The sequence below is a fragment of the Rhineura floridana genome, chromosome 3 (assembly GCF_030035675.1).
Source record: "Rhineura floridana isolate rRhiFlo1 chromosome 3, rRhiFlo1.hap2, whole genome shotgun sequence".
NCBI classification, from domain to species: domain Eukaryota; kingdom Metazoa; phylum Chordata; class Lepidosauria; order Squamata; family Rhineuridae; genus Rhineura; species Rhineura floridana.
Window position 1 is genome coordinate 22,460,868 of NC_084482.1, and position 21,042 is coordinate 22,481,909.

At 41.8% G+C, this 21,042-nt stretch overlaps 1 protein-coding gene across 1 annotated transcript in view; it reads left to right on the top strand.

Annotated features, from left to right (window-relative positions):
- The window catches only part of TFCP2 (transcription factor CP2), a 43,705-nt gene that overhangs the window by 9,659 nt on the left and 13,004 nt on the right, over positions 1–21,042 (top strand). Inside the window, exons 2-7 of the mRNA XM_061614961.1 lie at positions 8,578–8,729; positions 10,513–10,589; positions 13,724–13,829; positions 14,658–14,764; positions 18,239–18,391; positions 20,273–20,383. Coding sequence (XP_061470945.1) covers positions 8,578–8,729; positions 10,513–10,589; positions 13,724–13,829; positions 14,658–14,764; positions 18,239–18,391; positions 20,273–20,383 — 706 coding nt within the window. The remainder of the gene's footprint in view (positions 1–8,577; positions 8,730–10,512; positions 10,590–13,723; positions 13,830–14,657; positions 14,765–18,238; positions 18,392–20,272; positions 20,384–21,042) is intronic.

Sequence of the window (21,042 nt, forward strand, 5' to 3'; positions counted from 1 at the left end):
AATCTCTGCACAGAAGCATTGCAGAGGGATGGCAGCCAATTGTGAAAGGGCTGGAGGTTGTAGGGAGAGAGCGTGGATGTACACATATTAGGGGGAGTATGTTGGAGGGATGTTGAGATGTGCAATTTTGGAATAATAAATAAAGCCAACGAGCAGAACCTTTTGTCTGCAGCTGGATTAGCATGTCACAAATCTGATTAAGTTCCTGTGCTGCTACAGCTTCTAGACAGGGCTGGAAACAATAACGTTTTATCCAGCAATTTGAAATACTGCACTTTATCTATAGACTTGGGATTCTAAATTTTATTAGTAGCACCTAGGAACTGGGCCTACTAAAACATTATTATGTTTGGAAATAGCAGTCGTACTCTGTCCTTGGATAACATGGTTAACTATAACAACAACAAACATTTCTAGACCTTCCTTCAGCTGAAGTTTATTTTATGTTATTTATTTATTAGATTTATATCCCACCCTTTCTCCCAGTAGGGGTTCCCAGCAAGTAGAATAGAAATAATCCTTACACAATCCAAATGGACCAATTTCTGTCTGCTTTGGAGAATACAGGATCAGTTGTCATATCTTTATTAGAGCCAACTTAGAATTGTAGAAAGCTGTCTTATACAGAGTCAGATCACTGGTACATCTAGCTCAGTACTGGCAGTGACTCTGCAGGGTGTCACACAGGAATCTTTCCCAGGGCTTCCTAGAGATGCAGAGCATTGAACCTGGGACCTTTCGTGTGCAAAGCAAGTACTCTACCACTGAGCCTTGCTGCAACTAATTGCATAGCAGCAAGTTAGTATTTCAATTTCACAGAGTGTTTTGAGAAACCAAAAAGCTGGTCCACTGCTTTGTGACTTTTAAGTGACCCTAATAAAGGTGTAATAGCAACTGTTCTTGTATGCTCCAAAGCTGATAGAAATTGGAGGTAGCTATGTTAGTCCAGGTAGATAGTTTTCAGAAGAAATCCCAGGTTTGCCATTGAGTTGAGCATTGTGGTATGCTGTCTTTGAACTGGTTGTGCTGTGACTCGGGGAGAGGGGCTACACCGGATGCCAGTTTTCCAGACATCATCTAAAAAACCCAGAAATTCAGTCTTCTGCCAACTGAATTTGCAAGCCTCTGATACCATAGCCTTTTCCATTCCCAATTCTGTGCCTGATAGACATGCTGATTTTCTGGAACAGAGCCTCAACCAGATGATGAATTTGAATTGTTATGTAAGTCCCAGACAAGGCTGCTGCTAGTTGTCTATTCATTGTTGGTGTATTGGAGCTGCCTTTATCCAAAGAGTGTTCTTAAGGCACAGAAAAAATGAACTATAAAGGAAACAAAGTGGGCATTGCTATTGTTAAGATTTTAGTCTAGTGTACAGCCAGTGTTCCTTCATGAGTGACTTGCAGATCAACATTTTTTTCCCAAAGACTGTCTTATGTGTGTTCCAGAGTATTTTCTCTCCCAGCCCCCAGGCTAATTTTGCCAGACGTACCTCGGGTGTCGTGACCTCTGCATTTGTGCAAGCATATTTTTAAGGCTAATGTTCAGGTCATACTTTGGACGTATTGTAAGCAGGGATAGAGGTAGGTTGTTCCTACTTGGGGCCCACCCTCTCCTACCTTGAAAATAGTTCTCTATTGGCTTTGTCCCCACCTGTGCCCTACTGTGCTGCCCAGGTTTTAGTAGTATTCATCCTTTCTTTTGGTGAACTTCAGAGAGAGCAGAAGAAACACTAACGCCAGTGCTGTGGTGACTGCCTATGCATGTTCTGTCCTGGCCTTAAAGGGTGTGGAAGATAAGAGCACTCTGTCCCTTTAAAGCCCTGAGGGGCAGCAATTAAGTGTTCTGGTTACTGCACATGCTGTTTGTCCTGCAATAAGGTGATGCACCTCCAGACTACTTCTGGGTCAAGTAGGAGCCCATGTGTGTCAAGCTCCCCAGAGCCTAGTATTTCTCTCAAACCACTTGATTGCAAAACCATTATTTGATCTGTGTTTTGGCAAGCAAGTTTATGGATAGGAGGGTTGGTTCTTAGCCTCTGTTTAAGGGAACAAGTATACAGAGTTTCACCACGTAACAGAGGCATCAGAACTGCAGCACAAGTCATTCAGAGATCTTTAAAGCATCAGGTTTGCAAGTACATATTCAAAACATGCATGGTTAACTTGAGAAATTAGTGAAGGGAAAAATTGAAAATGAAGGGGACAATGTCCCAGCATTCCATTATAAACTTTATGCAAGTTACAATATAACCCTATCCACACTTACCTTGGAGTAAATTACTTTTGAATTCTGTGTAGCTCACTTCCGCATAAACATAAGTCAGTTTCCTGAAGGACAGCTAATTTGGGTGATAGACTCAGGCAGTCAAGTAGTTTTGATGACCTGAGACCTGATAGAGATAAAACACCACCTCTAACTTCCCACCAAGGAAAGAATTGAACTGTAGAGGTGCTTACGCTGAACTCTTATTTATTTTTTATTAGATTTATATCCCACTCTTCCTCCCAGTAGGATCCCAGGGTGGCATGAAGCTTTGTTCTAAGGAGCGTCGTTGCCTTGGAGATCACCCCAACACATTTCGGAGTTGTTTCTGTTCTAGAGTATGTTGGGGTACTTTATTATTTAGGGCATTTATCTGCTGCCCTTCATAACATTTATCCCAGGGTGATTTCTTTACTTAGCCATATCCAGGGCTCTGCATGAGTTGTGTTAATATATAGAGGAAAATCGAAATGCTGTTAGGATTGAAAATCAGAATCTTCTGCCAGGAAAAGCTCTGTTATGTGATCTCAGTAAATGATGGGAATGAAACAGATTTGCACAACCCTTTTACAGAATGGTAAGCGGCGGTAACGCAGCCGAAGCTCTGCTCACGGCCAGAGTTCGATTCCAACGGAAGGAGGAAGTCGAATCTCTGGTAAAAGGGGTTGAGGTCCACTCAGCCTTCCATCCATCCGTGGTTGGTAAAATGAGTACCCGGCATATGCTGGGGGGTAAAGAAAGGCCGGGGAAGGAACTGGCAATCCCACCCCATATATACAGTCTGCCTAGTAAACATCGCAAGACGTCACCCTAAGAGTCGGAAACGACTCGCACTATAAATGCGGGGACACCTTTACCTTTACATAAGTTATTCTGCTTTAAAACAAGGCTAGGGAAGCTGTGATCCTTCAGTTGCTGGACTGCATCTTCCAGCAGCTGCAGCCAACAAGGCCACTGGTCAAGGATGATGGGAAGTGTAGTGCAACTTCTGGAGGGCCACAGGTTCCTCCATCCCTGCTTTAAAATATCATCTTGTCTAATCTTGAAACTGGCTTACAAAAACAAAATCTGAGAGCCTTAAATTCTGTGAGCAATAACAATTTTGCAGCTTCTCTACTCCTGTTCAATTGCAGTTAAGGAATGAGGACTGGTTTGCAGATTGTGTACTTTTTTCATTTTCAAGCATGACTATGCACACACAATCTTAACCATAGTTCAGCTAATAAGATTCTTTTCGTTCCTTATCCAGGTATGAAACCAGCATTTGAAGCTAGCCACAAATCTGGGTTAGTAACAAGACATCCAGGGCTGGCCTTGCCATTAGGCAGAGTTAGGCAGCCACCTCAGAAAGCAGATAGAGCAGTGGCAAGGTGTTGGAAAACAGAGGTATGTGTGCCATGTAGTCTGCTCTAGGATCCAAGATGCTAGAAAAGTGGAAATTTATTGTTTGTAAAAACGCAACGTGTTTCAGCCTCTTGATTTTCAAGCCTTCGTCAGGGGATCATAGGCTGGCGAGAAATTCAAATGAGCAGACCGCTTCCAACATTGAATTTCTCGCCAGCCTATGATCCCCTGATGAAGGCCTGAAAATCAAGAGGCTGAAACGCGTTGGGGTTTTACAAACAATAAATTTCCACTTTTCTAGCATCTTGGTTTCTACCCTCCTTTTTTCCTGGTTTGGATGCTAGCCACTTTTAGTTGTCACTGCTCTAGGATCCATTAGCTAGCCTTCTGCCCTCAGGAGCAATGGAGGATGCTGATCTGTTACCAGTGTTAAAGTAAGATTCAACTGCCATTCTGGTTGGCTTCTGTGTGCAGAATGGGAGGGAAGGGTGCCATCTTGTCCTTTGCCTCAAGCAACAAAATATATTTGGCTAACCCTGAAACCATTGTTAAAAATGAGTGGAGGAGGTCAGAGTTCTAGTTATAGAAACTTCTTCTTGAAGACTGTTGGGTTTCAAAAGTTTGCAAAGTTGGCAGCTGTGCCACTGTGGTAGTTTGAGAGAAGCTTTTTCTGTGTTTGCATGTATGTGTTCTATGGAATTAACACAGCTGCAACACCTCTATCTTGTGTTTGGCAATTTTCTGGTCCTCTGGCTAACTTGATTGTCACAAAAATCTGTAGGGAAAAAAGACAGTTCTGTGTTCGGGCTGATGCCATCCAATATCAATTCAGCTTCATCCAGTAATAAGCATCATGCTGTTTACTAGATCTCCTTCATTACTCGACGGCTCTCAGATTGTGTGTGTTGGATTTATCAGCTCATTCTTCTAAGAGTCAATATTGCATTTCAAAACAGTGTTCCTGCAAGAGCTGATGGAGCTCCCTGTTTTACAAGGGGTTGGGATGGGGTGTAGCCTGCAGCCAGGGTTCAATCTGCCAAGAACTGCATGAGTAGTGCACAATCAACTATGGGATGCCAGAGATGCTGGAAAAGAGGTGTGGCTCCCTTTCATGAGGAATTAGAAAGGAGAATCTGCTGGTCTAGTTGTGATCTGTAGGAGTGAGTGAGTCTCGGGTGGTGGTCAGACTTTAAACCAGGTTCAAGATAATGGAAATAGTGATCTGCATTGGGACTTCATACAAAACAACTCTTATTCCTACAGGAAGCAATCAAATTATTATAATCTAATTTAGTTCCTTCTAATGATAAATTAAAGCAGCCTTTATACCCTTCTGTCCTTCACCTCTTCAGAAATTTGTGTTGTATGGGACCTGGCCCTCTTGCAGAGCCTAAATTCAGGGGAAGGAAGGAAAACGTGAAATGGGAAGAGCACCAGTGGATCTATCCCACACTACTTACTTTATTTTCATATGGCTATTGGAAGATATGAACCCTAATTCTAACCGCATTGACCTTTTCCCCCTTTTCATTCAGCCCTCTTCAAATCTCCCAGTGGTGTGAACAGTTCTGGTAGTGCAACTTGTGCTTGGATGTTGGCTCCCTCTTTCTTCCTGGGTGTTGGCTTTGTAGGCTTGAGAGAGAAATGGGAATATTGCTCTGGCACTATTTCCCCAGAAGTCTGTGCTTTACGCTAAAGACAGTCTGCACTTACTTTTTTGCCAGTTTCCTGTATTGGTGAGTCGTGTAACTTGAGTGCTCATGTAATGTGTCTTGAGTGAAAATTCTCTTATCAGTGTGTATACAAAATGGAATTTGTGAACTTAATCTTCATGGAGGAGGGCAGTGCTTCCTGGAGCCTTTTTCAAGATGGGAGGTGGAATTGTTGCTAGTCCTCTGAATGTAACAATGTTCCAATTTTCTTTGGTTGAACAAATAGTGTTTTGCTAGGATTCTGAGGCAGTTGCTCAACCTGAGAAAAGCAAATGTCATAGTGCCATTCTGGAAAACATGGCAGATATTTTTCCCCCTGTGCTTCTTTTATGGATTTGTGGCAGGAGAGTATTCAAAGTATGTTCTGAACAAAGACGTAAACAACTATAGTTACCATGGTAGACATTTCTGGTGTGTTAATGAATTCCTAGTAATCTTAACTAATCTTCTTGATGGAAGGAAGGATTTAAATCCCCTCTTCCTGGCAGCATCAGCATTACAGCACCAATCTTTAGATAACATATCATGCCTGAGATATCTAGTGGGCATAGATATGGCTCTTCTCAGCCCCTCTCCCTCCAGGGAATTATTGTTCATTGAGACTGGTGAGGGATCTTTGGCCCCTCACCCCAGAGCTGCAGTCCCCAGAGAAAGAAAATGACACAACTATAATCAATCTGGCTTTATTAGATATACCTAGGAGAGTACCTTGTGAAGTTAACATTTCTGTCCAGACCTTTCTAGTTCATAGTCTAGACTTCATAGTAGGGATATTTCCAGGCCATACCACTTTTAAGTGTATTTGGTCATAAGTCTGCTCCAGAAATAAGTCTGTTTCTGTGTTAATCTGTGATTTTTTTAAAAAAAGCATGAACATTCACATTTAAGCGGAGTGGGTGGCATGGAGGGGGGCTGTGCCACTGCCTCCCCTAACAGTCGTTTATTGGGATTGTGAGGGCAGGACGGCACCGAGGTTGGGGGCTGTGCAGGCCCACAAGTGGGATCACTAGATCAGCTGTGCCAAAGTGCCCAGGCAATCCCAACCTTGCTGCCACCCTGCAATTCTAGCAAACAGCAACAGCACTGTCAGGAAGGTGGCTATACCCTGGCTGCTGCTCCTCCAGTCTCCTCTGCAGCCAAGCTGTTGAGTGGAGCACTTGGACATGCACATATTACACCTGTGCTGAGGGAACTGCACTGGCTACTGATCAGCTACCAGACCATATTTAAGATCTTGTTGTTAGCATATAATGCCATGAACAGCTCAGGACCAGGTTACCTGGAAGACTACCTGCCCCTGTCTAGACCTGTAAGATCACTTGGATCAGCTGGGGAAAATCTAGTAGTGGCACTGCACCCTACAGAATATAATAGGGCAGTGATTCCAAAATGGGCCTTTTCTGTTGTTGCCCTTACCTTTCCCTCTGCCATATGTGAAGCTGCAATCTTCAGTTGTGTCTTGCAAATTTTCCTTTTGCCCAGACTTTTGCTGACCCATAAGATTGGACCCTGATTTATGTGTAAGAAACCTCTGAATCTGTTACTTGCTTTTTATGTTTTTATATTTTTTTATTGGTTTTAGGTTGTATTTTTTTAAGGATATTGTTTTTATATTGTAGTATAGGGTATACTACTTAAGATTTTTAAAATATTAAGCAGTTTAGAAAGGCTCTTAAATCTAAATACTTTTTTACATTTTCTTTCAAAATAAACATCTCTGCATGCATTTCCATATTTTTTGAGTGCAAAAACATATTGCAAAATCCAGAGAACTACATTCTGATCCACATGTTAGTCCAGGAGTTGTAGATTGGGGTCAATTCATATTGGGATTTGCAAAGGTTGAATTCCTAAAGTATCCCATCTTCACAGGGTTCAGGATTTAAGTGTCCCCCCCCCCTTTTTTTAAAGTTCTGCACAGATTTATTCAAAGACTGATCCCTGCTTTAAATATTTATTTTGGAATAAAGCTGAGTAGTCAGTCTCCCTGCTGGCTCCCTTTTTGTTATAACATATCATGGCTGGCTCTTAATTTGATTAGTTTCATGGAGCTTCCAGCAAAGGCCAAATTCAGCTTGGGCATACTCCATACAGACACTTTGGTCAGCTCTCTTTATCTTGCTATCATGAGGTATTATACATTTCTGTGTCAGTTGTTTTTTGATTACTTACCCAGAATAAGAGCATGGTTGTTTGATGCGGGATATGGTCACTACAGCATTTAAATGGCATGCAATTTAAGTAAATGGATTAGCTGTGGATGTCTCGCTAATAAGATTGTTCTGAGGAGGCTTTTGGTGCCAAACTAATTACAAATTCAAATCCTGGATGGGGCGAATGGGTCTTTCCCTGATTATCTTCTCGCCATCCACAGTCATAGATCTTATACATCCGTGTACTGAGACAGTTGTTAGTTAAGTTAGCCTTCACTGAGCAGAGAGTGGCCTAGAGCTTGTGTAAGTGATGTGTGATGACTCAGACCCCTGTCTCCCAGAGTGGCATCCCTTTGAGCCATGTGATTCTGTGCAGATCTTTTTCCAGAAAGGGACTGCCCAGTCAGGAAAAGAGAATCAGCTTTTGAGGTGTAACCAGTAAAGTGCTATTGCTTCAGATTAGTAGCTGAATGAGGAGTGCACTTCTCGATTTATAGAAGTGCTTACCCAAACTTTGAAGAGGACATTCACCCTTTGGGGTCACAAGCAATGGACTGGTTGACCACCTGCTAAGATGGCAACTAGTTTCTCTCTTTAGACATATAGAGTTACTGTTCAGTGATTATTTTTTTTTACCTTCCTTTAAATCCAAACTGCTGTTACGGCAGGAGCTGTGGGTGAAAGCAGAACAATTCTTTTTAATTTAAACCCATATGGCAGACATCCCCAACCTGGTACACTCTGGATGTTGTTGGACTCCACCTCCCATAAGCCCCAGCCAGCATGGCCAATGGTTGGGATGATGGGAGTTGTAATCCAGCATTATCTGCAGAGTACCAGGTTGATGATACCTGCCATATGGCATGGACAGATACCTCCCATAGAGATTGCAGGCGGAAAGTTATTTCTGTTAGGCTGAGGATGAGATATGAGGAGCATGTACTCATATACATTCTCTCTCTCTCGCTCCTTCAGATCCTGGAAATAAATTCTGGTTCTAATGCCTTGAGGTGTTGTATGGATCTGCTCAGTTGCCAAATATGGATAATCATGGTAACTCTTAATAAAAATGAGTAAGACTAACTAAAACCATTTTCTCATAGTGATGTCCTTGCCCTGCCCATCTTTAAGCAAGAAGAATCCAGTTTGCCTCCTGACAATGAGAACAAAATCCTACCTTTTCAGTATGTGTTATGTGCTGCTACTTCCCCTGCTGTGAAACTGCATGATGAAACTCTCACCTATCTCAATCAAGGTGAGCCACATTTCTGTTGCCAGAACACCAGGAGGGGAGAAGGTGTTTTTCCAGTCTTGGTGCACATGTTTTTTATTTATTTAATTAATTTATTAAATTTATGTTGCTTCCCTGTTGTATGTCTCTTCCAGCTCACTTCCCAGAGAGCATATTCAAGGTCACAACAGAAATTATGTTTTCGTTTTTAATCTACCAGTTCTGATCTCAGTGGCAGTAGTGAATGGCTTCCATCTAAACTCCTTGTGGGAAGTCTGTGCTAGTGACTGGAAGTCTGAAACCTCAGGTAGAGAAGAAGTCCAGATTATTTATGTAACTGAAATACTTGTATTCCACCTTTTGGTAAAACTTCCAGGACATCTTACCGCAAAGTATTAAAACAAAAACAAAAAGCATGGAATACAAACATTTCAGTATTGTGCATGTGTTGGATAAAATCCATAGACTAGGAATCATATGATGGAATAAGCTTGGTCAATTTAACATATCACAAAGGGCATGAGCAAATTTTAATCCAATGAGTAATTCATTGGATTAAAAACAGCTAAAAAGGATGATAAAATTCTACCTCCCTAACTAATTTAGTCCTTGTTTCTTCCAGGAGAGACTAACCTTTTTAAAATTGTAATTTCTATAACACCTTTGATGTTCAATTTTCATCTGTAAAATGCAAATGAGACTGTACATATTTTTTTCCGGAGCAATGCAACTTGCCCATTTAAGATTACTCTGGCACTAGCCCTTGTGCAGCACTGGCATCTTGGTAACTCTATAAATGTAACTGTGGAAGCAGAGCTTGTTGATCTGTTTGTTTCTGCTGATTAGGGAGCAGTTCAGAGGAGTGATGCAACAGACTAGATCAGATTGAAAGTGGTTTTTGGTTTAATCAATTTCACTAGTAAAGAAAAATGTGCTGTTTGGGGTGGTTACATCAGGCTGCCCTTGAGGTTGGTCCGGAAGCTGCAGCTGGTGCAAAATGTGGCGGTGAGACTGCTCACTGGAGTAGGGTATCGCCAACATGTCACCCCGCTGCTGAGAGAATTGCACTGGCCGCCCATTTGCTACCGGGCCAGGTTCAAGGTTCTAGTTTTAGCGTACAAAGCCCTATACAGCTCGGGACCAGGATATCTGAAAGACTGTCTTACCCCTTATATGCCCAGTTGATCACTGCGCTCTGCAGGTGAGGGCCCTCCTGCAGGTACCATCTTATCAGGAGGTCTCTTCTGCACAACATAGGAAACGGACCTTTAGTGTGGCGGCACCTACCCTGTGGAATTCCCTCCCCTTAAATATTAGGCGGGCGCCATCTCTGCTATCTTTTCAGCGCCTTTTGAAGACTTTCCTCTTTCAACAAGCCTTTTCAGTTGAGATCTATCCCAGTCTGCATCTGTGTCAGAATTGTTTAGTATGTTTTTTAATAATGTTTTTAACCCTTTTAAAAAGTTTTTTTTAAATGTTTTTAATGCTGTTTTGTTTTAATGTATTTTCAGATCTGTTTTTATGATGTTTTAAAGTGTTTTAGTGCTTTGTTTGCCGCCCTGGGCTCCTGCTGGGAGGAAGGGTGGGATACAAATTGAATAAATAAACAATAATAAATAATATGTAGACAAGCGCACATCCTTTCACCCTAAAAGTCCCCCTTTTTTAAACACCTCCCAAAAGTGTTCCTGGCATGGATAGAGGTATGTGTGCAAGTTGCCATGAATGCTGGCTGCATTTCTTTTTAGTCAGACTTGTCATACTGATGGAGTTTGTGTGATAACCATACAAATCTTTTCTTCCTCAGGTCAGTCTTATGAAATCAGAATGCTGGACAACAGGAAAATGGGGGAATTGCCTGAGCTAAATGGGAAACTTGTAAAGGTGAGCGTCCGTAACAATCTATCCTCTCCTAAAAGCTCTGAGTGGGTGATAAAGTTAAACATACATGCTTTGTCAGGTAACCAGAGACGTCGATAAATGTAATTCCATAAATTTCTAAAGTCAGCAAGATGGTAGAGCCATTCTCTCCACCCTAGCAGACTCCAGTAGTATTGGCAATGGCAACCTAGTGAGGAAAAGGCAACAGGAAGAAGTAGAAGGACATGACAGATTACATGGTTAGACCCAAAGTGAGTAAGAGGTCCATACCTTGGATAGGAAGAACTGCTGTGACAGCATAAATAACACAGGGCTCAAGCTGTAAGATGCCTCTGAAAGATAGCAGTGCAGTGGCAAACAAACAAAATGCTTGGCTGCCAAACCCAGCCACGACTTGTAGACCTCTGAGTTCAAATTGGATAAAATATCTAATTACCACCCTAATACTTTCACTTAAAGACAGGGATGGGGAATGTTTGGCCTTCCAGACTCCTATACTCATCATCTCCAGTCAGCATAACCAATGGTCAGGGACCTATGGGAGTTCTGACCTTCCCAGTGTTGTTGGAGTACAGGTTTCCCATCTCTACAAGCATCCCAGCATGTGGGAGTCTACCCATTGCAAATTCCTTCTGCTTTAGATTGAGCTTCTGCCAGCTGAACACACACGGCTTTGCAGCTCAACTAATTTCAGTCTGGTGCAGACATTCTGCAACTTCTCTTTTTAGTCTCTCTTGGACTAAATAAATGGTGCTGCTTTCTGTATAGGGATCAGAGTATGGAAGACATCTGAATTGTTTCAGTGTGCCTTTTTAAAAAACCTCTTGAGACAAAGGTGGATTTGCCTTTGAAGTTGCATAGTTAGCTGTCTTTTGCCCTCTGGCTATAATTTCTACTTGAATATTAATTAGCTTATTAATGCAAAGTCTTTTGTCTTCCTGCAACAATTCTGCAGTGTTGGTCTAAAACTCTGGGGGCATTTAACAACAGTATTTACTGTGGAGTCAATCGTTCAAAAGCAGGGTGGTATTTAGCAACTACCTGTGTGAGCAGAACAGTGGTCAGTAGTTGTGGGGACTATTACACAGAACTCAATTAGTGTTCTCTCCCACTGCCGGAGCAAGCAAAATATTCTGTGTGTGTGCTGTCTCCAGACAACAGACTCCTCTGTTAGGGTTGTTTAGTCTAGAGATACCAGCTAGGTTTCCCTCTTCCTCCTCCCACATTGCATGTTTTAAACTGCTGAGAATCTGCTTTTTTCTTTGCACACTCTGCAAAGCCCACTCTGGAATCTGGTGTAGAATGTGGCTACAATATGCTTGCTCCCCTTGAATATAAAGGGATTGTGTTAGTTTCTATTTATTTGGGTTGAGGTGTGTTAAAGTATAGAAGTATTTGAGGACTAAGAGTGGCTTCAGATGTGAAATGTGGTTGGTGCTCAGTCCTATAGAAAGACCAATGTGTGTGCTTCAAAGAATTTTCAGTAAACTCAGAAATGGCTCACATGTGTGTTAGTTCCTTGATTATTACAACATTATTTGAAATTGTGGAAGAGTATTGCAGTTCAATTGCCATGTGTACAAATTTCAAATAACTTCAGAGCAAGACTTTTCAGTGGAATCTGCTCACACATGTCAGCTATTGGGCATGTGGTGAGGAACCTTCAGTCCCCAGGCCTAATTAGGCCCACCAAGCCCTTCCATTTGGCTGACAATATGATTTGGACCTAACCAAGCCCACCCCAGCTCTCAATCACCTGATGTTTTATGACATCATATGTGGGACAGGTAAAGCCATGGTGCCATATTCAAAAGAAAGAATAAGGAGTGCACTCCTAACTGAATTATTTGTTAATTCAAGCCATGGTTGCAAAGGAATATTTTTGCTTTTTGATGCTCGAGCTGGGGCTGCAAAAGAAGAATCAAGAGTGCACTTAGAGTGCACTCCTAGCTCTTCCTTGAAGTTTAAATTGCCTGACTTCATGTAACACCATGTGATTTACAGGGAGGCGGCCCCACCTACCAGCCAAAGGGGTCTGCAGAGGGTTGGATCGAGTGATATACAAGCATATATGAATTAGCACTGGAACTTGGGAGACTGTTCCTAAGTTGCTCCTCAGGAATCTAGGTTTAAAGATGTGAAGGCCCATGAAAAAAGAAAAAATCACGACAGCCTATTTCTCTCTCCCTCTTCCTAACCCTTCCTCAACTTCTTTCAAAAGCTGAAGACTGGAAAACTCCTGTAGAGCACTTTCTCTTTTGGAACAAATGAAATGGTTTTTCAAAACAAGATTTTATTCATTCAGAATGTACAGTATGAAGATTTTTATGTATGACAATCTACAGCATTCTGTGTATACTGCAGACATATTCAACATTCAAATCCAAGATGCGTTAAGAGGGTGCTGCCATCTTCATGAGAGAAGCATACAGGGCTTTGATTTTCTTGTGACTTTCTGCCTGCCTTTTCTTGGTGATCTTTTATCTAGTTTGGAGGTACAAAAGCAAGTATCTTGGACCTGCTCACCTCTTTCCTCAAATGACTGATACAGAGACTACAACATTAAGAGCACAATCCTTTGCATGACTGCATAGAATCAAATCTGTTTGGGCTGAATGGGTCTTATTCTCAGGTGTATATGTGTGTAGGATTGCAGCCTAAGGCATATATACTTTTGAGGCTACAGTTCTGTGTGTGCTTACCTAGGAATAAGCTCTACTAAGCAAAGTGGGTATTTCTGTGTAAACGTGAACAGGATTGCTCTGTAAATTCATAGATATGCCAAATATGTATGTGCTAAGTTTGTAAATGATGCACTTCATGTTAAAGTATTCAAATAAGTTTTGGTTGGATAAAGTAAGTATTGCATATATTTCAGTTTCCCCCAAATGTCCATTTTCCCCTTTAAAAAAATCCAGAAATTTTGTATCTCTATGTAGGTTTACATGCAGTGGTGTATGGGAATGCATTTTGGGCTTGTGTTCTAGCTGTGAGATAAACTTTGAATGTGAGAGCAGTCCTTTGGAAGACAAAAATGTTGTCTTCTCCTCCCTCCCACCAACGCTGATTTGTCTAAGGTGAACTAAATGATCAAAGTTCCAGCACGTACTCAATAGGAAAATCTCACTATTACCTAGAGTATATTTAGAGTGGTGTTCCATGATCGGCGGCTTCAATATACAGAGCATCAACAGCTGGAAGGCTGGAGGTGGAACCGGCCAGGCGATAGGATACTGGATATTGGTGAGTGGCTTCTGCGAATCTGGAAAAATTTGATATTGTAGCTTTTGGTAGAGCACACCTTGGATGGCATAGGAAACTACCACTGCTAGAGGTATGGTGTTCTTAATTTATTGCCTATGGGATGGTTACATCCATGCTCAGGATGTAATCTCTTGCCATCCCTGCAAGTATGGAAAATGGGCGTGCTGAGTCTCATCTACCTCTCATTTCTTTTTTTAAAAAGTTTACTGTTCTTTATAGCTGCAGATATAATCTTAAAGGTATAAAAGAAGGTAGCATATACTGGGTAACACTTTCAGTGCTCAAGACAAGGGGCTTTAGTAACCTGACTTGCTCCTTTTCATATTCTCATGACTAAGCAAAATGAAAAAATGATTTTTTCTTAATTTATATAGGTCTCGGAATTCTGCTTTTTTGGCGCATAATCTTGTTTCTTTATGCAAAGTACACACAGACCTGTATTTTGTAAATTCCAAAATCTTCCTGAAATGGGTCTGCAAGGCTCTCTCTAGCTTGCATTGTGTCAGCTTCATGTCTGTATTCTAACAAGCCTGCTGATGCCTAGATTTTTGCCTTAATTATTTTATTTATATTCTGCCTTCCATCATGGAACTCAAAGCCACGTGCATAGGATTCCCAGGTGGTCTCCATCCAGAGACTGACCAGGCCTAAACTTTCCTGGCTCCACAACATTGTTGAATGATGTGCCTTCAGACCATGCCCTAAGTTATCCAGACCTTAAACTCTTGATGTGTTTATCATTTCAGTGGATGTGCCAAGCCTCTTCCAGCCTTGTTCTAAAGTGTGTGTGGCTTTTGTCTTCTGCAGATATTCCGATGTCTGTGGGTATAATTGATCCCAGGGCAAACCCCACACAACTGAATACTGTTGAGTTTCTGTGGGATCCTTCAAAGAGGACTTCTGTATTTATTCAGGTAAATCAAGAGTACATGGGAGGTGTTCTTAATTTTCTCTCTCTGTGGTAGGGTAGTGGCCATCAGATTTACTCTTGTAAATTCATGCCTTGTTGTATTCCCATAAGAATGGCCTGTTCTGGAACTGTGCATATAATAATAAATGCAGCTGGCCATGTACATAGAACAGGAGTTGTCTGCCAGCTTAAAGTGGTGGTGCTTTGAGTGTGAAGCATGCTAGCTTAGAAAAGTTCTTATTTATTTTGTTTTTTATATTTATAAACTGCTCTTTCATGTAAAATATCACAAGGTGGCATACAGACTAAAAACACAGCTTTACAATAAAAACATCAAACACATCAGTAAGAACCGGTTGCCGAAGAATCTCACATTTGAAAAGCCTGTCTCAATAATAGTTTTTAGAAGGCGTCTAAAAACAAGCAGGGATGACTCCTGCCAAACCTCTATTGGCCAGGAGTTCCATAGGACAGGGCCAGCCACACAAAAGGCTCAGCCCGTTGTAAAGACCAGCTGAACCTCAGGGGCATGTGGGACTGCCAACAGTGCCCCATCAGAAGACCTCAGTGACTGCGATGGAGCATAGGGAATCAGACAGTTCTTAAGGTACTTTGGGCCCACGTTATTTAAGGCTTTGTGAAGTAATCAAAGAGCCCCAATGGAGCAGGTGTTCTCTTCCCTGATCCCTCCCGACGTATACCTGATCACATCGCCATGTTGCCCCAACAAATCCACATATCAGAGGAATAAAGCAACAGACCTCTTTTTTTTCCCTTCTGGGTGTTCTTCTGAAGTGTACTTGTGTTTCCCTGTGGTCTCCATCCTTCCCTCTTACTTAGATTTGCTTGCTCTGAGACAGTGAGCCACTGAGTACCATTTCAAATTCTTAGCTGCCAGGCTCAGATTTCAATTGGCATTTTTTGAAGTGTCAACACTGTGCAGCAGGAACAGTAAAAAAAGTCAGTTCTTGGGTACCTGGGATTCTTTCAGCTCCTCTAAATGCTGATGAGAGGCATCCAGGCTTTCTGTCTTAGTTACAATTGAGACAGCTTGACAAGTTGTAATCTCTACTTGGGAGTCTCACTATAATGAACTTTGAGAACCCTTGAACCTAAAGAGCAATGCTAATTGCCCTTGACAAAACAGAATGGAAATTTTGACTGCCAAAACTGCCTGGAAAAACTGCCATTCATTTCAATGCTGTGAGAATGCTGAATATGTTGTTTGATGTGCTAGGGAAGGATTCTGAACATTAGTTTTAATTTCACCCTGTTTGTGGTGGGGGCAGGACAAATGCTGGCAAAGACAAAAGGAAGCAGATCCCTTCAGGAGAGTAGAAGTATCCCATCTAGGCAGATGAGTTACCAAGCATCAGGCCACACATTTGAGGCTTATTCATAGGGATTATTGGTTTGATCTCTTGTCTGTAGTGGTTAAAGTGTTCGACTATGACCTGGGAGACCAGGGTTCGAATCCCCACACAGCCACGAAGCTCACTGGGTGACCTTGGGCCAGTCACTGCCTCTCAGCCTCAGAGGGAGGCAATGGTAACCCCCTCTGAATACCACTTACCATGAAAACCCTATTCATACGGTCGCCATAAATCGGAATCTGACTTGAAGCCAGTCCAGCTTAGCTTAGTTTACTATTTTACTAATCCTGGCAGTTTGTTGAGATGGTGAATTGCTGAAAGTCACATTGAAAGTCCATGGGTGAGTTGGGGAAACTGAATTTCCTCTTAAATGATGTACATTCAGGACTACAATGCCTTTTTGATCTAAAAAATGTTTGCTATTTTCCCTCTTAATTTTAATCTAGGGGTAGAGAGTGTGGCGCACCCTCCAGAAGTTGTTGGTCTCCAATTCCCATCTTCCTTGGCCATTAGCCATTCTGACTGGGGCTGATGGGAGTTGGCATCCAACAGCATATGGAGGGTACCATGGTGGCTACTTCTGAGTTAATCCATAGTTTCTCCTTTATAAGGCTTTCGGTCGTACTGAGTAGAAGATTACCTGTCCAAGTATTAAGTGCATCTAAACAAAGCAAAATAATCCAGTCTATTTCCCTTGGACCCAAACATGCTCCTTTCAACTCTTTGGTTAAGATATTGGACTTGGTGGTCTTCCATTCTTCAACTCAAATTCTCTTCCCTTTTCATTGTAGACTATGGTTAACAGCTAGCTTCATACTATAGTTAGTGTTCAACTTGGTGCAGATACTTAAACTAACCACAGTTGGTACTCAAAAGGGCAAAAAAGAGCGTAATCCCAGGGGACAGGAGGGAGAGGTGCACATGAGTCTGTCATGTGCTCCCAGTCTAAGAGATCAGGAAATGTTACATCTTACCCAGCCCTAAGTAGGAAACACCTGCTTGATGTGATTTGAATGGAGGCCTAGCCTGCCTTGAGCGATCACCTGAACCCATTTCAAAGGAGTTGGCATCAGGTTAGCAGGCTCTCCGTTACCCTTAGAGTTCTTGCTGAGAGATAACTAGGAGTGAGAAACTTTGGGATAGAATTTGAAAAACAAGTGGTAACTTCGGTTTTCTCTGCATCCTGGGGTTCCACAGACTCAATCATGATCCTAATTCTCCTCTGTTAGCACTTTTTATTGACAAAGTTCCTCTTCTTTGGATGCATGCTTCCACAGAGAAACTATATATTTCAGTGAATTGCAGAACACACTTGTGTTGCTTATTCTGGTCAGGCTGCTGCTATTCTATTTGCAGTCGATCACTGTGCTCTGCAGGTGAGGGCCTCCTGCAGATACCATCTTATAAGGAGGTCCGTTCCACACAACATAGGAAACGGACCTTTAGTGTGGTGGCACCTACCCTGTAGAATTCCCCCCCCCTTAAATATTAGAGAGGCTTCATCTCTGTTATCTTTTTGGCACCTATTGAAGACCTTCCTCTTTCAACAAGCATTTTAAGTTGAGACCTATCCCAGTCTTTGTCTGTGTTGGAGTTGCTTTTTAATATGTTTTTAAACTTTTTTTAAAAAAAAAAACTATGTTTTTAACCTTTTTTTAAAAGGTTTTTTGAAAGCTTTTAAAAAATGTTTTTAAAGATGTTTTGTTTTAATGTATTTTAATGTCTTTTTATGATGTTTTAAAGTGTTTTTAGTGCTTTTGTTTGCCACCCTGGGCTCCTGCTGGGAGGAGGGGTGGGATATAAATCAAACAATAAATAAATAAATAAATCTTTTTAACTTGGACTAAAAAGCCAATTTCCTTTGTCTTGTGACAGAACAGCCATTCTGTTCTGTCCTATACTGGCAACGCTAGTGCAGAGAGCAGGAACTACTCTTTTCCGTGCTTGAGATCTCTGGTTTGCTATGGTAAATGGTGTCCCTAGACTAGCTTGTATCCTGTGCTATAACTTGCCTAGAGTAATGGTCAATCTATTCATGCACATCTTCAACATATCAGCAGCAAGTCTGAAGCTTGGAGCATCTTTGTGCCTGCTTTTCTTTACAGGTGCACTGCATCAGTACAGAGTTCACTATGAGGAAGCATGGTGGAGAGAAGGGTGTGCCATTCCGAGTCCAGATTGACACCTTTAAGGAGAATGAGAATGGGGAATACACAGAACACTTGCATTCTGCCAGCTGCCAGATCAAAGTCTTCAAGGTATATGTGCCCTTTAGTATATCCAATGCATTACTGGACAGCCAGAGAAGCAAAACCAAAATGCTGTTTGTTCAAATTGTGAACTAAAAACCTAACTTTCTTAGAACCGTAATGTTGGATGTGCCTATGATAATGTGCCTATGCCTCTGTGGCATCTAAGCTGTCAGTGATATACATCACTTGTAATAATGCGTTTACCCTAGGCAAACCCCAAGGGCAGAGGAGGGACAGGTGTTTGTTTTTACAGCAGAACTTTTATGTGCTGTTAAGGGAATTTCTGGAGGGGATTATTCAGGAATAAAAAGATATTGAAGAAGTAGGGGGGTGTTTTGGGAGGTTAAAACCACAGTTTGTGCCTACAGAAGCTGAACATTGGGAATAACTGCGATCTTAAAACTGTTCGTTGCACTGCTCTTCCTTAGAGTGTGTGAAACCTCTCTAGACAGCCTTAGAACTAATATTAATGTGTGTTGGGTATCTGGCTGGGGAGTTGCTTACATGGATATTTTTGGCCCAGTTGGCTGGGCACGTCAGCCTGTAGAAAGCTATTTACTCCAGGAGAAGCTGAGCCAAAAATCACCGTAGAGGCAGCAGAACTTTTGCCAACATCAACCTTTATCTCCTCTCTCAAAAAGTCCCATTGACCTGTGATAGAAGAGTTCTGAACTACAGATAATAAATGTGTTAAATTAAGCTAAAACATGTGTGCAGTATGAGATTATTTCCTGCTAGAAAAGGTAGTCTTGATTGTATGAGAAACTATAGAATGGGTAAGTGATGGCTTCATTTCAGTTTGGAATGCCAATCTTCTGAACATGACTTCTGAGGGGCAAACTAGATGTGAAAATGGCAGGGGCATTTTTTAAAAACATCATAAATCTCTCACAGTTGCACACAGACAGGTGTGGGGGGAACAGGTTTTTTAGAGCAGAGCCTTTATGTGTAGGTTAGGGAAGGTGAACCCCACATCATGTCCGTTACTCTTTGTAGCCTCTACCCTTGCACCTCCTACTGCTTTTCTGTGTCATGTTCACTTCTAATACTGGAGCTTAGCTGAAGATAAAATTTCCTCAGCGTGGCCTGCCCCTTTTCTGCTAAAAATCAGACCCCTTTTTTCAATACGTGACCGGACAGACCCAACAATGCGTCTGCTACTATTACATCTATTGTTGTTGTTGTTTATACCCTGCCTTTCGGCCAAAGGCCTTCAAGGTGGCTTACAAAGAAAAATAAACACAGGTATAAAAATACAATAAAAATACAATAAAAACAATACAATTTACAAAAATTAAATTAAATAACAAATAACATTATCATAATATTGTTAAGTAAAAACACGGGAGAGCCCAGGGTTCCAGTCTGAAGAAGTCTGACCCATCTAGTCTGGCCCAGAGTTTCTTGGCACAGTACAACTGACTGTGGGGATACGGCAAAGCTGGGCTTTTGTACGTAATTCCTGCCCAAGGTGAGCACTTCTAATTGCTGCTGCGTATAGGTATTCAGACAGATTCCATAGTGCTTTACTAAGATAAAAATCTACAGGGCTTCAGCAAGAGAATTCAAACTGCAAGAGGGGCAGTACAACAGGTTTTTCAGGTTTACATTAACTTTCAGAATGAACTTTTAAACTCCTGCAGGGAAAATGAATATCACCCCCAGCTCATCTGTCGTCTTAGGGGTCTGGTGCCAGTATAGTGCACTTGCCAGAACCCCTGGGGAATGTTTCATTTATATACATAAATATATTTATTTTTATGTGCGTGCATATTACACATTCACACATACACCCAGTGCTATCCTTGTCAGCTGAGAAGAGCTTTTGCCTGGTGCTTCCATTCCCTAGATCTCATGCACCGGTTTAATTAACATGTTGGTTTGCAGCCCAAAGGAGCTGACAGGAAGCAAAAGACAGACCGAGAGAAAATGGAGAAGCGAACTCCTCATGAGAAGGAAAAGTACCAACCTTCATATGAGACTACCATACTTACAGAGGTAAGACGATCTTTGTTTTTGAACAAAAAGCCACTTAAAAGATTGTGGGACTGGGGGGCTTGCCTGCAGATAATATGCTCATGATATTTCACTAGGAACTAAAGTGTTACAGCGTTTGCCCTAAGGTATGAGCCATGGAAAAGGTATGATGGATTAGAGCTGTCTGGTCAAAGTAAAGGGCACTTGTTCAGAGTCAATGTTGTCCAGCAAGCAGGATATTTGACTTGGGCCTACTGCCAAATGACACAAAGAATACATTCTTATATATTGGAATAACTACTATCCCTGATCCTGTACCTTCAGGCGTGGTGTAAGCATGACCCTGGGTATATTTGTTGAAACAGCAACAAAATGCAATGCCTTAACTAAGCAGATTTCCATGTGGTCGGTGTCACCTTTAAATAAGTTGCTGGCAGCTGTGTATGCAGTGTTGATACACAGCTGTAACATGCTCGCAGGCCATGAATCCCTGGTGTGTAGATGTTGCATGTATAAATGCCAGCAACCCACTTTAAACCTGACAAGTAGATGTAAGGTTCTTGTTACATACCCGGCCTCATGGTTTAAATCAAGCCCAAGTCACTAATGGGTAAGAATCTATACCCCCATGTGTAAGGGTGAGTTGAAAGTGTGTTGGGAAAAATCCTTTCTTTCATCCT